Source organism: Eutrigla gurnardus, assembly GCF_963514095.1.
Source record: "Eutrigla gurnardus genome assembly, chromosome: 7".
Taxonomy (NCBI): Eukaryota; Metazoa; Chordata; class Actinopteri; order Perciformes; family Triglidae; genus Eutrigla; species Eutrigla gurnardus.
In genome coordinates, this window is record NC_139921.1 from 26,708,129 (window position 1) to 26,724,791 (window position 16,663).

Here is a 16,663-nt window from a genome sequence, read left to right on the forward strand (position 1 = left end):
AGTGAAACATAAGATTTGGGGTTAATTATGACTGCATATCTCAACTTATTTTCTGAAATATTACAGACCAAACGATCAATCCATTGATAGAGAAAATAACCAGCCATAATGAAAATAAATCATTATCATCACATAATAATCTAATTATTATTATTAATAAATTATTATTAATTTTAATAATTCCAATTCCAATGCAGTACTTTTTTATTATTATATTGTTACAGTGTGTACTTTTACTGAAGTGGAGTATCTGAATACTTCTTCCAGACATAATTAAAATAATCACTTTCATCACATCATCGAATTAAATAATATATAATTGTAGCCTATAACAACCACTTTTTCTGTACTTCTGTATATTTTTAATTGTAATAATTCTAATTCCAATGCAGTACTTTTTTTATGATATTGTTACAGTGAATACTTCTTCCACCTGGTAGAAAACTACTTAGCACGAGTTCAGTGAAAGAATGACACTAAGATTCGTGGGTGTAAATTAAAAAAGTGAGGGGAGTTCAGTCTGCTGGGGAGTGACAGACAGGGACAGACAGACAGACAGGCGGAGAGAGAGACCGGAGACACCGGAGCAGGAAGCCGCCGCCGGGACTAACGAGAAGACAAGAGGAGCTACACAACAACGTCGACATCAGCGGGGTTTCCACCATCATGTAGCCCGGACGGAGCGAGGAGGAGCAGCAGCGTCGACCCCCGCTACCCCCCATCACAGCACGGCTACATGCCGCCTTAACACACAAACACAAAGCCCCCTGTTATTTTTTATTATTATTTTTTTTAATTTAGCGTGACAATGAAGGAGCTGAAGGGCTGCGGTATGCGCTCCTCGGTGGGCTTTCTGTCCCGCAGAGTGCTGACCGGGCAGCCGCTCATGAAGGAGGAATTCCAGCGACGCAGGATGGCCGGCTGCACCAGCCTCTACAAGAAGGATATGCTCGGACACTTCGGCTGCGTCAACGCCATTGAGTTCTCCAACAACGGAGGGGAATGGCTGGTCTCTGGTAAGTTGACAACCTCTCCTCTTTTCCCCTCTCCCCCCCCTGTGTTTTAATGTGTTAGCATGCTAACGCTAACTAGCCAGTCAGTCAGCTGCAACCCCCTTGTGAGCTAGCTTGTTAGCTTAGCTTCGCTAGCTAGCTAACGTCAAAACCAAAACAGCAGAGCAGAGGGGCAGCAGACCACACAGTCCTGTACGTCAGCCCCAGAATTGTTTTTATTTAACCCTCTCCCCATCATGGCTGCCTCCCGAAACCACAAAGCTATTATGTGCTGGGGAGGATTAAAAGCCATCATCTGGCCTACTATAACAACCCGAGGCTTGGCGTGTTTCTGGTCTTTACTCTGCACAAAAGTGCTGCAAATAAACTTCCAGTACCATGAAAATGACCTCTTAATCTAGATTTTGCACCATATGCTTCACACAACTGGATTCGCTTTTTTTTTTACATTGTGTTATAAATCAGTTATGATTTATTCTACATGCATTTTAAATACAAACGTCCATTATATTCTCCCACAGTCTCAGGCGATGCCTTCAAATGTCATTTTTCATTTGTCATTTTTTCTCTCTCCAACAAACAGCCTTAAATCCAATGATATTACTTAACGACCAGTTTTAGAAGATGTGCCTCAGTAGCAGTATCACAATCTAGAAATACTCAGTGTTACTTACACAAAAGTACAAAAGTATTGGCATCAAAATATACTTGAAGTACCAAAAGTAAAAATACTCGGAATGCAGAATGGCCAATTTCAATTAAAAAAAGAGAGAAAATATTCCTTAATAAAGTAGCATGAAATGTAAATACTACTAGTACAAGTGCCTCAGAATTGTATTTTAGTACAGTACATTTGTAAATGGAGTAAGTTACTTTCCACCACTTTTATAATGAAAGTAGCTTCATTTTCTGTCAATCCATTAAGTGATTTAAGCATTGTAGCATTACTTTCTTTGTGAATAACTGTAGAGTTTCCCCTCTTCAGGCCTCTTAAAACACGATTGAAACTAATCTGAGAAGGGAACGTCAGTCTTTGGTTGAGTTGCATCTCACAGACACATGCAACTGTTGACACGGGGTCGTAACTAAGGCTTTGGAAACAACAACTCTAGACATACTGTGCGTTTTTGTGAGTTGGTATCGATCTCGTCGTGTCTTCAGGAGGAGACGACCGCCGGGTGCTCCTCTGGCACATGGAGGAAGCCCTCCACGCTCGCTCCAAGCCTGTGAAGCTGAAGGGCGAGCACCTGTCCAACATCTTCTGCCTGGCCTTCGACAGCACAAACAAAAAGGTCTTCTCTGGTGGTAAGCTACATGTGACCTCTGCTCTTTCACAACAACAAGGTTTAGTCATCATCCTTGACCTTTGACCTGTCACTGTGGGGCGTGTAGTAAAAGGTAGATATGATGTAAAAAGAGAAAACATTGTGAAAACAACCAAGAATTTAAAAACCAAAGAGTTAAAAAAAAAAAACCATATCTTTAGTGTTTAGATCATCAGAAAGCAAAATATTCAGTGAGGCAAAATGTTTAATGGATACATTTAAGTGGTTCCAGAAATGTTGCAGTTACTTTATTTTACATTCGCTGGTTTGTAAAATCTAAAATAATGCTCACCGTCACTTTGTGCTCATAGTTTGTGTGTTGTTTTTGCAGGAAATGATGAACAGGTGATTCTTCACGATGTGGAGAGGTGTGTAACATAACGCACATAATGCTCGTTACTTCAGCACGGACACATTTATATGTACTCACACTTATATGTCACCCAACTATTTGACATTTGGATGTTTTTTTTGTTCCTGCAGGATGGAAACTCTGAACGTGTTCCTGCACATCGACGCCGTGTACAGTTTGTCCGTCAGCCCGGTCAACGACAACGTGTTCGCCAGCTCATCGGACGACGGGCGGGTGCTGATCTGGGACACCCGCGAGCCGCCGAGCGCAGGTAAGTGGAGGAGCAGGTGAGCAACAACGTGGCATCACTTTACATAGTGATGCCACGTTGTCGCTCAGGCAGGTAGAATTAAAGCACTTTGCAAATGACGAGTCAGGTAACTCACAAACGCCTAGGATGTAATTTCTCATAGTCTGAAATATAAACACTGATGTGTGAGGCTTCCAATGGACTAAGGAAGTGGTTGTATAAAAACGTGTGTGGCCTCAGCCTCTTAAATCTCCAGCACTGGAGGATAAATGACTCAGCGTACAACCGCTGAGGATCAGTGAGCCCTAATTGACCTCTGATATAGAAAATGAACCCCTACAGTTGTCTTAGTGATAATAAAATACACGAATGGACCTCGTCTTCTCTGATGTCGTCTCTTTATGGTTGTAAAGAGACGACATCTCTTCATATGCAGTCGTTCAGTGTGTTTGAAGGACCCCGTTGGAAAAGGGTGTATACTACCTCACGACGGGACTAAGTGAGACTTGTTGATAACTTTAAAAATGCAGTGGATCATCTTGCATGACGTCCACATCCTTCTATTTTAGAAGCCTTCCTTGTGACCGAGTTGGCCTAAAAATACATTTTACAGTAATCGGTATTCCATGTGTGCCGGCCGGCTCTTTTATGTCGGTCCGTTATGACACTCACACTGACGGGATCAAAATTAAATATAAATGCTTTGTTAGCCAAGCCGCGTCTCTAAATAGAAGTGGTGTTTTAGTTTTAATTCCACTGTAGCCATAAAAATAATGCTTCAAAACGAGTAAATACACCTGATTGATTGCCCTCTCCTAGCGTATAACCAGATTCCATATAGAAAATCTTTAAAACTTTTGACAAATACACAAAGTTTATCTTTCAGTGTCATAAATGTGTAGAATGTTAACATTACATCAGGGAAAATGTGGCTTTGGGGCATTAATCTGACCAAAATAAGTATAAACAAGACGTAGCATCCATGCTGGCAGATCTGTCAGGTTGCCAATGTCAGCGTTAGCTCGTATGCTAACATGCTCAACACTTACACATTTAATGTCGACCATGTTTGCCATCTTTAGTGTGTTCACATGCTAACATTAGCTAATTAGCACTCAACACAGCTGAGGATGATGGGAATGTAATTCGTTTTTCAGAAGAAGAACCAAGTGTGTGTGAATGTTTGGCTCCAAGTAAATGATTTATTGATATTGAGACACATTGCTTTGAAAAGGAAAAAAGAGAAAAATAGGGTATTTATTTGGACAGTGTGCAGACCTCCTTTGTGGCCTGCAGCTAAGGTAAATACTTACTTATACTGTCATTAGATGATAATGCTAGACGAAACGTCACAGGATCCCCAGAGTCATTAGATTGGGCCGCCTGGACACCGTGGACATCAGTGAAAAAAGCGTCTCACTCTCGCTCCTCGTGCGTCTAAACAACCGTCACAGAAGGGTTGCTAATCATGTAATGACTCTCTTCCCGTAGAGCCGTTCTGCCTGGCCAGCTACCCCTCGGCCTTCCACAGTGTGATGTTTAACCCCGTGGAGCCCCGGCTCATCGCCACAGCCAACTCCAAGGAGGGAGTTGGATTATGGGACATCCGCAAGCCGCGCAGGTTAGACTTTTTTTTCCCCTCAGCTTCTAAAATGTCTTGAAGATTCAACTTAAGGGCACCCCTATGGGGAAATCAGCTCTGATTGCAGCATCGCTGAAAATATTACAAGCGTGCAAATAAAACACAATGGAGGTAAAAAAAAAATTTAATTGCTGTGATGTTAAATAAAACTATGCCACTGATGATATCTTCACAAGTAAGGATTCACAAATATTATTTAGTACATTCAGTCACATTGTTACTTGTCATGTGTGAATCCATCATGCTGCATATTTTATTCATGCAGTTATTGATTTATATTGTGAACTGTGAGTCTATTCTAAGAGCGGTTTGTCCGTGCCAAAACAAAATGCTTCGTCTGCATGTCTGTCCTGCTTGTGTCCACCAGGCGGCGCTGTTGTCTTACTATTAAAGCTCATCACCGCCGGTCCTCTGCCAGCTGCAGAGCCGTGGCTGCGAAAAACCAAATGTTTCCACCAATAAAATGAACAGTGAAGACATTTGGGCTGCGTGTTTACACAGACTCAGGTGTGGCGAGTTTTAGGTCGTAAAGAAAAGTCGGCCCTGAGTCATTCCTGTGTTCACCGCTGGCTCTGCCTCTCTGCAGTGTGGGCATGTTCACTGAAAGTCTCTCCATTCACTATTGAGGTTTTTCACTTTAAAAAAATAAAAAAGGGAAGGGTCTGAAATTCTTTCATCCACGTGTTTCTGTTCTCACTGTTAAGTTTAAAAGAAAATTGTCTTTAATGGCATACCTGTTTTATTTTGTCATCATCATTTTGTATTGAGAAGTCTCAACACAAAGCGTATCTTCTGTCTCATAACGTTTATTAATTGTAATATATTATAAGCTGTTGGTCAATTGATATTCAGAAATCCTGTTTTCCGAAGAGTGTGTGATTAAATTACACAAAAGGAAGAATAAGAAACAAGACAACTTGATAACTTCACGTCACTCAACAGTATTCCCTTTACATGTCTTATTTATAAGTGTGCAGGTGAAATCCAAACTCAAATAGAAACCCATAAGAAAACCGGTCACATCGTTTTGACTCATTTTCAAACGTCAGTTTCAAATATCTCAATTGGCTTCCCTCAAGTTACAATTGGAAATATCGTCTTCTTTTATGTCGTGTGCTACGGTCGTTTTATTCCACTTGAGCAAAACTTTAAACTTTTTTAGGTTTTTATTCCACTAGAAACACGAGTCGTCCTGTTCTCTGCATAATTCAATTCCCAACCCTTTACAATCATACAGTATGGCTGTAATAACAAACTGTATTAGAGAGATCGGGATGCTCATCACGTTGGGACTGAGGAAGAAGTCGTAGCCAGCTCTAATGTAGTCTTCCCTCCTGTTTCTCTCAGCTCGTTGCTGCGTTACGGAGGCAGCATGTCCCTGCAGAGCGCCATGAGCGTGCGCTTCAACAGCACCGGCACCCAGCTGCTGGCGCTGCGCCGCCGCCTGCCGCCCGTCCTCTACGAGCTGCACTCCCGGCTGCCCAGCTTCCAGTTCGACAACCAGGGCTACTTCAACTCCTGCACCATGAAAAGCTGCTGCTTCGCCGGGGACAAAGATCAGGTGGGTCATCGGGGTGTGCACGAAATCCTGAACTAAAACGCATCATTATTACAACAAGTAGAGATGCTGAAAACTCAATTAATGTGGTTAAAATATAATATTTCCACACACACATACGGGGAAGTATACGCACTGTATGTGCAGCTGTGAGAGCAATATCTGGCATATTTAGCTCCTGATACACAAAGCAGCCGGCAGAGATGTTGTTTTATCTGACGTTGGCTGCTTATTATGTAAGGAGACAATTGGAAACATATGGGACAGAAAATAAAAATAGGTCATACTATTTCCCTCTGTGAAAATTGGGACTTCTTAGTGTTGGAGGAAAACCAGGAGCCCTCCTCCTCAGACGTGACATCATCCCGCAGCCACGTTTGTTATGTTAACAATATTCTCGGGTGTCAGCGGAGCTCGTGAAGACTTAAGAAGTGATCCCTACATGAGTGAAGGAGGTTGCTAAGAGGTCAGAGAATCGGGGTCAGGACTGCACAAGCCGCCGTTGCTTGTTGGAATCTGCTCACCTGCATTTCTTTTGTTTGAGTGGAGTAATAACACTTTACGAGGTTGCTAAGTACATGTGTAATGTTTAAACCCCAACCAGCTGTGTTTAGATGGATGGATGTACTTTATTAATCCCAAACTAGGAAATTATTATTATTATTATTATTTTTTGCAGCAGCAGCCAGACATCCAAAACATTAAATGCCCAGTGAATTAAGACATCACACATAATCAAAAGAAAAGATACAAATAAATCACCCCTCATTATTAAATGATGTGTTGACATAGATTCCTGATGCGACCCAGTATGATATTATTGGGCTTGTTTGGATCTGATAATGATGTTGGAGCGATCTCCGATGATCCAAAGAGCAGTGAAACACCCTTTGACTGACTGCCAGTGTGTTACGATCCAACTTGTTAAGGCGACGGGGCGCAACTTAAAACCAGATGAGTTTGTTAAAAAACAACAACTTTATTTTATACGAAGATAACTACTTGAGGCAGATTAGAAGAGAAAAGGAGCTGATGGGTGTTAAAATAAAAGAAATAATAAAAACTAACGGAATGAGGACTCTAAGCTAAGACTAAAATTTCATAAAAGAAACTAAAGAAAATAAAACGTTGCTAACAGTGAGTAGCCTACTTGTTAAAAATGGAAAAAACAGAACTCTACCAAATATTTCATGTTAATTATTTTGGCCATTTGAGCCCGAGCTCTATGCAACGTCTTCATGAAGACCCAGAACCACAGACAGAGGAGGATTTTCACAGAGTGACGTGAAAGCAGAGCTGCAGGGTGGCAACTAACCAAAAGTGATGGAAGAGGGAAAGAGGGAGGGAGTTACGGGTGTAACATTCCTCCTTGACGTGTCCTCTGGGGGCCCGAGGCGGAGCACAAAGGTGTTCAGTTCAGCGTGTGTTCATGAGCCCCGGGGCTACGCTGATATGAGTAACAGTAACGTCATTTACCGAAAAATAAATGGATAACGCACAATGATCTCAGCAAGTCTCAGGAAAAAGTTCAGACACCAGCAGAAAGTTTACAGAAAGGAAATTGAAGACATTTGTTTAAATCTTTTTGGCAGATAATAACTGCACAGGAATAATTCCAAACTTGACAGAATGTTAGAAATACAGCCAGACAAGACAAGACTTTCAAACAAATGTAAATGATTTTACAAAAATGTGCCTCCAGATGGTAAAATAAGGCTCGACAGAAATCCGATGGAAGACAAATGTGCTAAAAGAACAGAGGGGGGGGGGGGGGGGGGGGGGGGGTTATAAATGGAGGAGGAAAGAATGACGGAAAATATTTTAAAGAAAGAAAACATTCTGTTTAACATTGTAGACTGAAATATTTGGAACGGCTTTTGCTCCGTCTGTAACATCGACTGTGAGTGTGATTGAGACCTACAGGCGCCAACTAGAGAACCATTTTTGGTAGTAGAGCCTGGAACCTATTTGAGATGGTTCTACTTAGAAACTGGCACGGTTATACCTTGAACCTGCTATGAGAGGTTCTACAGAGAACCCTTCTACAGTGTAATGGTTCCACCTAGTACCCCCCTTTGAGAGGTTCTACAGAGAACCCTTCTACAGTGTAGCGGTTCCACCCAGAACCCCCTATGAGAGGTTCTACAGATTATCTACATGATCATGTTACGATATCAATATTACCCAGACCTAGTTCCACCCACAATGGGAACAGAGAACCCTTCTATGGTGTAATGATCCACCCAGAACTCTCTCTGGAAGTTCTATCGATAACCATTACACTTTCTAAAAGCGCTTAGTTAAGAACGCACCCAGGGGGTTCTGCCGAGAACCCTTTTAATGAAGGCCCTGGGGCCACATCTTGGCTGTCTGTGTGGGTTGGGATGATCTAATCATTCCTGTGCTTTCAATCCTTCAAGAAGTCTTTCTTCCAAAAAACGACCATTTGGATAGAAAAGGTTCCTGATGGAACTTAATGGTCTTTTTCCCCAAAGAACCCTTTATTCAAAACTGCTCAAGTAGTTTTTTTTTATTAGTCAAGACGATGTTGTACAGCCGGACACACCGCTGCCACAATTCCAACCTGGTACAGCTTCTGTCCTTCTCTCCCTTGTTACCCCCACCTTCATCGACGGCTCTAAGTGGAACCATCTGTTGACAAAGTGTAATAAGGGTTCAGACGGGGAGCAGGAGCTGCGCCGGGGTCAGACTGTCATGTCACGTCAGGAGCACGTTTGATCCACATGATGAGACGAAGCGCTGCGATAAGATCTGGTGGTTTTGTGCCATATATGTATATTGAGCTGCTCCCCCCCCAAGCGTATATGATTTCCTCTTCTTTAGGTCTGATGGAAAGTGCTGTCCTGAGAAACGGAGAAGACTTAAATCTCTAAACATCCCTCTGTTTTGCTCCTCAGTACATCTTGTCTGGGTCGGATGATTTCAACCTCTACATGTGGAAGATCCCAAAGGACCCCGAAGCCGGTGAGTTACTGAGCCCGTCTGCACAGCTGCACATTTACGTATTCTGGCGCGTCGGCCATGATTTATCCTGAAGCTTGCTTCCCCACGTGGCAAAATATTGTATCATCTAGTTCCCATGATTGTCTTTTTTTTTGTTGGTTTCTTTAACTTCACAGTTCATCAGGGTTTGTAAACAGAAGATTTAACAGTAGCTCATTTTGAAGACAAAGTGTTGCTGCAAGGTTAAAGATTTCAGTGGCGTCAGTCCGGGGAGGCAAACAAACCTGACTGACCTCGTCGCTGTGCTCTTTCACCAATGAGCGTCAGCCAAGCTGTGGTTTGCCCTCAGTTCATTTGGTCACAATATACTTTCCAGGCGGGCGTGGATGCCAGATATCCTATATCAACGTTTGTCTCTTCCTCGTCGTCTTCTACGTTCTCACTCCTGTCAAACTGCACCAAACTTTTCTGGAGTTTTGAACGTTTTCACCTGTCCAAACTCACTTTATAAATAACCACGGCGGGTAAATGCTTCGTCCCGACTGTGAACAGAAGAAGCTAATTACTCTGGGAAGAAAATCCCCAAAAATGCAACGGGCCAAGAATGTGGTCGTTTGTAGCTCTGTGTCACCACCTGACACATTTGTGGATATTATTCATCCCAGAGTTACTCACATTGAAAATATGTGTGCTTGGCCTATTTGGTGTCAGAATAACGGCAGATAATGAGTATTACATTACTGCTGTGTTTTCCAGTCTCCTGTTTCGTGTGAAGCAGGTTGAATAATCATGTTTCCATAGCCGGATGTGTTTTGTTTTGAATCCTTCGTCCTTAGACGTTTATCTCTGTGACTCTGAGCTCATGTGTTTTGTCTGCTAGCATCACTTTAAAGGAGCATACCGGTGTTACTACAGGTCACTGTCCATCGACGACATCGGCCCCCTAGTTCACACTACAGTGCGATTGTTTGTTTACGTTTTGTCCATAGTCAATAAAGTTACAGAAATGTTTGTCAAGGTTTGTTAAAACTCACCTTGTCATGATAATCCTTATGGTTCAAATACCAGTTTGAAATTCAGTTCTTGTAAGGAACTATTTTTCCAGGCGTAATAACATTCTGCAATAACAGCTGTCTTGGCTCTGTTGTGATTGACAGCTCAGGGGGCGGAACCAAAGTATAAAGGAGGTCAACGATTGGCTGAAAGTTACACTTCGGAATTTAAGGCTCGTCCTGATACGATTCATGATTTTCAACTTTTTCCTCTATGCCTGTCTGTCTGTCTGTCTGTCTGCCTGTCTGTCCGTCTGTCTGTCTTTCTAAAACCTCTGCTAATGGAGAGAAGTCATAATTAGACAGGTATGGTCCTTTTTCTAAACGACATCGTGTTCTTTCTTCAAGGAGGTGCTGGTCGTGTTGTCAACGGGGCGTTCATGGTCCTGAAGGGTCACCGCTCCATCGTGAACCAGGTTCGCTTCAACCCTCACACCTACATGATCTGCTCCTCCGGCGTGGAGAAAGTCATCAAGGTTAGTGAAGAAATATCACCGCTGTGAGTGTTTCTGAGAAAGAACGTTAAGACATCTGTGTTGTTGTTTTTAAAGCCCCGAAGGTGAGTAACGGAGAGGTAAATCTAAATATTCTGCCACATCAGCCGACAAACGTCCCCAAAGCTGTCAGGGTTGTTTTATTCCACAGTTTGAGGGTTGGTTGTTGCTCCAGATGCCCAAATGTTTGCACACAAGCAGGGGAAAAGTAAAGAAATCCTCCCGCACCCACTCCTGTTCCCCTTATCGGCGATTGGACCCTGATCCACATCAGGATGATGCAGTGGTTGAAGACGTAGCTCTGAAGGTGGACGGACTATATTAGAGTCTGTGACAGTTAGACGTGCCCTTAAGTGACACATTGATCTCCGATCACTCGACACGGAAACTGACTGAGCTCCGACTTCCCTCTGTGGAGGGGGGAAATGAGACAAAAAGATGGATTTCCCTCCTATTATTGACCGTCATCTGTAACGGATGACGTTGGGCAGCGTTCAAAAACTGGGTCATGGGAAGATATGAGCGGTTCCGCTGAAACCAGACTCTGATCCACTGCCAGGCTTTCAGAAGTCCCGGTAGCCGGGGATCAAACACCGACAGGCTTCATAGAAATGAGTAAATCAAGTGTTACTGCCGAAGCTCAACGTTGATTAGGCTGCAGCATCGGTTTTTATTGTGTCGTTTAAAATGAAAAGCAGTTTATTTTTGATCTGTCGGCTTCATTGACTGCAGTTAAACAACGACAACATCAAGAATCTGTGCCGTTGGAATGACAATCGTCGCACGCAGCAGCTGCACTCCTCTATATGAGTCTTCTTCTTCTTTATGAGTCACGCTTGTCCCGGTGCTGACCTTTTTATGAATAAACCAGGCGGCATTTGAAGTTTTCTGAATGTCTCGCTGATTTCTCAGTTAGTTTGGCCGTGCTCAAAGAAAGAGAACATTTTGTTTTGTTCTGCTTTACACCCATCAGTAAGCAGATCACTCCCACTAAAACCACGGCTGCATAGTGGACATTTATCTCTATCAAGCCTTTGAATAGCATCATATTAAACTTGAAAGGTTCTCATGTTTTTATCATTTGCTGCTCGTCTCTAAGTCTCAATCGCTGCAATTAAAGAAGAAAAGGCTCAGTTTCGTTGGACTGTATTTGTAAGTTTGTTCCCAGATGTTATATAATGTTACTCAAATGATCACAAGATGCCTCAAACAATTTTCCACTCGTCGAGTCAAATAAAAAGTTGCTCAATTGGATGGAAAATGCCCAATCTGGCTTCATCCACATGTGATAACGCGATTAATGACGAGAAAAACCTAACCTGTAAGTTTTAATCGTTACATTACATTTGTCAGCAAGCAACTAGATTTAGTCCTGACCTACATTACAATCTTTGTTACTAATGGAGAGAATAAGGGAGATTAAATTAAACGACTAACTTTGACTTTTATCAGGTTAATGTAATCATTAATCGGATTATTTTAATTGGTTCTTGCAATCGCTCTAAAACCATTCACACGAAAGCATTTGCACAAAGGGTGAGACAGATTCGGCGTCTCCTTTGTCAGTGCAGTAACACAATCGCTCTGTTTTTGTACATTTTACCGTACAGAGTGAAAGCTGAGACAGCTCCAGGTGTTCTGTAATAAGAGGCCATCAATAACGGAGAATCTGTCAAACTGAGCCGAGCCTTTCTGCTCCACGTCTATTTTTCATCCTGTCAATCTGCCTCCTAATCTGTCTTTTCTCTTTTGTCTCCATCCTCCTATCATCCTCTCCATTCATTCCTCCTCCCACTTCCTGCTGTTTCTCCACCCGTCTCAGGTGTGGAGTCCCTACCAGCAGCCGGAGAGTCTGGGTGACCTGGAGGGCCGCGTGGAGGACAAGTCCCGCAGCCTCTACACCCACGAGGAGTACATCAGCCTGGTGCTCAACAGCGGCAGCGGTCTGTCCCACGACTACGTCAGCCAGTCCATCCAGGAGGACCCGCGCATGATGGCCTTCTTTGACTCGCTGGTGCGTCGGGAGATCGAAGGCTGGAGCTCCGACTCGGACAGCGACCTGAGCGAGGAGGCCATCATGCAGCTGCACGCCCGGGGACGCCGCACCACGAGGCCCATACTAACACCTAACTCCATAGTCCCTCCCCCAAGTCATCAGAGCGACTCCGACAACTCGTTGTCCTCCTCTCTGGCTGGACCCGAAGCCTTGGGGGTAGAAGAGCCAGCGGGGGCGGAGGTGGAGGAGGAGGAGCAGCCGAGGAGACGAGGCAGGCACCAGCGGCATCCGTCCGGCTTCCTCGTGAACGAGGACTCGGACTCCAGCGAGTTCTGGCTCGACCCCATGCCGCGGCCTCGCTCCCCGAGCCCCAGGGACAACTCCACGCTGTCCAGCCCCGCCACGTCCCCCTCGCTCCCCGTCGGAGCCTCCAGCTCCTCCACGTCCACCTCCAGCTCCAGCAGCGACGACGAGGAGCGGCGCAGCGCGGTGAGGCGGCGCAACGTCATGCGGCGGAGACGCATGCAAGTGGTCTCCAGAGCCGGGGATCGACCCGAGTCCGTTCAGACTCTGTTTTCAGCCATCGACTCCTGCAGCTACCCGTCGCTATCGATCGATGACCTGTCTTCCTCCTCGTCGGCCGAGGTACGGAACTCTCAGCAAGTCAAGCCCGGCGCCGGCGGTGCCAGGGAGGAGGAGAAATGTCTGAGCCCTTCTGACTTTGTGTGTCTGAGCCCGGTAATGTCCCCCGAGAGCCAGGAGAAGGAGGACGGCAGCGACAGGACTGAGCTGGGGAGACACAGGACTGGAGGAAGGGCCTCCACAGAGCCGGCTCTGGACAGCTCCGACAGCGGCGAGGCTTGTAGCAGCTCCGCGGCTTTTGACAGAAACTCTCCGAGCCGATGCAGCCCCGGGGTGAACGGGCGACACCGGACTGTGAGGGAGAACCTCCACGTCTCCTCGGAGTCAGAGGAAGAGACTGGCGTTACACCGGAGGACACCAGGACACCGCAGAAAGACAAAGGCCTGGCACAGAGCACTATGAAACGGACTCATGTGGGCTCGGAGGAGGGCGAGTCAGGATCCTCGCCCTCGGAAAAGAAATTAAAAACATAATGACAACTCTTTCTCGTCCCAGAAAGAAAAGCATTTGTTAACAGACTAAATTCAGGAAATGGGTTTTTTTTATGGGTTTTTACAACTCAGCCTTTTTTTTTTTTTTCATTTTGCGTCTCATTATCATAGGACACGTCATATGAACTCATGCTGATCATGAGCAGAAGACGTGAAGGGAACTAAAAGTGTGGTTCACTTTTTTTTGTTTCCGAACAAATTAATTGGATAATGTCATCATTCTCTTTGTGATCAAACCGCAGATGACAATAAAAGACGAGAGAAAATATGAAAACACAAGCTAAATATTGATAACGCTGGTATTTTAGTTGAAACACATTTATTTTGTTTGCTCGGTTTGCAGAAAAGCTCCACCCAGGATTTGGAGCTCCTCCAGCCATAACAACAACAAAACAAGTCTTATGGAGGACAAAAGCTTCGCGGCATTTTAATTTTGACGGTTTCACGCTGAGCGTAAATCTGATTGGGCTTCTTTTTTATTTTAGTGATTCTCAGCTGAGACTGCTTAAGGGTTTTGAAAGAATTGACTGTGGGAAATCTTAAGGAGCACCATTTGTTTTAAGCTGTGGCACCATTTGTTTAAGCTGTGCATTGAAATGATGCTTTCAATGTCTCCACCGCTTGGTTGTTTTTTTTTTTGTGTCATTATCCGGCCCCCGGGCACCATTTCAAGCCAGCGCTCGCTTTTGTTTTCTTGCAATTAAAGAATAATTTGTTCTCCAGTGACAAATACCAGACTTCTTCCTGGGGGCTTCGCTGATTCACAAATGCTTGATTGGTGAAATAATTACCGTTTCAGACACACGTCCACGTCTGAAACGATTAAAAAAAACGTGTTATTTTACTGGCTACTTCACTACCTACTTCTGACAGTTACCATGGCAACACTGCTTTAACCCCCCCCCCCCCTCCCCCGTGAAAGAAAAATCTGTTCAGCTGGCCGTGACCTTGAGTCGGCCAGAGTAGGATATGTTATAGAGTGAACTAAAAAGCTCTTTGCTTTCGTTGAATCTAAACGTAAACATCACTGAGAATTAAAATGATGATCCAGATATCAATACGTAACGTTCATCTCACAATCCCATGACGACAGCTGAGGAAGATCACGCGATACGATAGAAAGCTCCAGAAAAACCACTAAATGGAACTTTTGTGAGATTGTTTTGTCTGCTACTATTTCCAGGTCCAAGATTTTAATCTCAACTGTAGTTCTACGAGTTTATCTCGGTGCTGACTGTTACTCTAAAAAGTATTTACTTTTCCTCAAGTTTTTTTTATATTACAGAGACCACAAGTTCAGTGTTTCCGTATAAATGGTTATCATTTCTACACGGTGGGGATTACAGTCACAATTTTTCAGGAAGCTCTAGTAAATTTTCAAAGTAAAACTACAAAAAAAAAAAAAGCAAAGGATATCACCCGTCATGAGGTGAACCACCATAAATGGACGAGTGTCTGTTAATCTTGGCCACGCCTCCTGAGATTCCCCCGACTGCGCAACGATGGTCCGTTTAAACACATGATGTCATTCCTGTCTGAGGAAACGGGCGATGCCGGTCGTGTCTGAGCGACCGGCGCTCTTCTGCCAGACGAAGCAGACTACCAGAGGGCATACCAGTGGTTGTTGGAAAAGATTACAAAGAGAAGAGAAAACACACCACATGGCATCGCGGCCTCACGAGCTGGCGGGTGACGTGGGGATCTTTGGGGCGGGCCGAGAGGGGTTATCGAGTCGTTGGTGCTGCTCGCTTGTCAAAGTGATTTCCTCCCCTTCTTAGAACGTGACAGTGTGGCCGTCTTCTTATCTGCAGGAAGTAGACTCCCTTCATGTAACCCCCACGCTTCCCCTGGGACAAATATTCAAATAGGGATATTGTGTGTGTGTATATATTTGCTCTGGGCATGTTGACATTCTGACTGGAGGGTTCCTGCACGTGGCTCAGTGATGACTCGGAGGTGTAACTTTGATCAAAGCAGTTTCATTTTTTACAAATCCCCTAAAAGAATTAAGCCGCATGTGTTTCAGGGTAATTAACCACAGCTGTGGTCACTTTAGAAGAGAATGTAGTGAACTTACAGTGGACTTTATTTTTGTATGTTTGTTTATTCAGGGAAGGTTAACTGCCTCTGTGTGCTTTTTCTGCAGCAACACCCTCCCATATAGGTCACAATCACAACTGGGAGGGGTCCCAGTACAACCACAGGCCTTGAGGACTTCCACTAGTGAGCATGGTTTAAGTCAAATGCACCATATTGGTTTGGGAGGGACGCTTTTTCCAGGTTCTTAATGGAGCACACCAAAAAAAAAAAAAAAAGTGTTGTACTTCTACATGAACACACTATTTTCTGTCAGAGGATATTTTTGTTGTTGTTTATTTCACATGACGTGACAGATTTCTGTTGTTCGTTATGTTTTTTTCTCCTCTTTTCACAGCGGTTTGTCGTAGGTGGGGCTCAGGTTGAAAAAAAGGTAATGCACCAATCGCAATGTTTGTTGTTGCTGATCACGTGACGAAGCCACACCCACACGTTCCCGAGGAAAACTGATTCCTTTTTCAGTGTCAAACTCCAGCAAACTCCAGATTTAAATGCATATTAAGTCATAAATATTTAATGGTGCACCTAGGGCCTACATTACCCACAATGCAACTCGATTGCCAACAGTCCTATCACAGGTTCAGGTGTTATGCTAGTAGTGGCTAACGTGTCCTTAAATCAGCTTTTTAAAAATCTTTAAGCTCGTTTTTCAGCCCCACCCACGTTGACTCGAGTGACATCACTTGAGGCAATTTTTCAGAATTCAATCAGCTCCCCTCTTAGAGTTTCTTCCCACACATTCAGCAGAAGCTGTTGTAAACCTCCTAACAGACTTTTCATGTGTAA

At 44.0% G+C, this 16,663-nt stretch overlaps 2 protein-coding genes across 3 annotated transcripts in view; one reads left to right on the top strand and one right to left on the bottom strand.

Annotated features, from left to right (window-relative positions):
* The window catches only part of cnih1 (cornichon family member 1), a 196,164-nt gene that overhangs the window by 99,471 nt on the left and 80,030 nt on the right, over positions 1–16,663 (bottom strand). The gene's annotated exons all lie outside the window — the stretch shown is intronic.
* On the top strand, positions 594–14,598 carry dcaf5 (ddb1 and cul4 associated factor 5). Its single transcript, XM_084012856.1, has 9 exons — positions 594–1,016; positions 2,175–2,318; positions 2,670–2,706; positions 2,822–2,961; positions 4,432–4,561; positions 5,930–6,143; positions 9,059–9,125; positions 10,505–10,632; positions 12,473–14,598. The coding sequence occupies exons 1-9, from the start codon at positions 809–811 to the stop codon at positions 13,760–13,762; spliced, it is 2,358 nt and encodes a 785-aa protein (XP_083868982.1). The 5' UTR covers positions 594–808; the 3' UTR covers positions 13,763–14,598.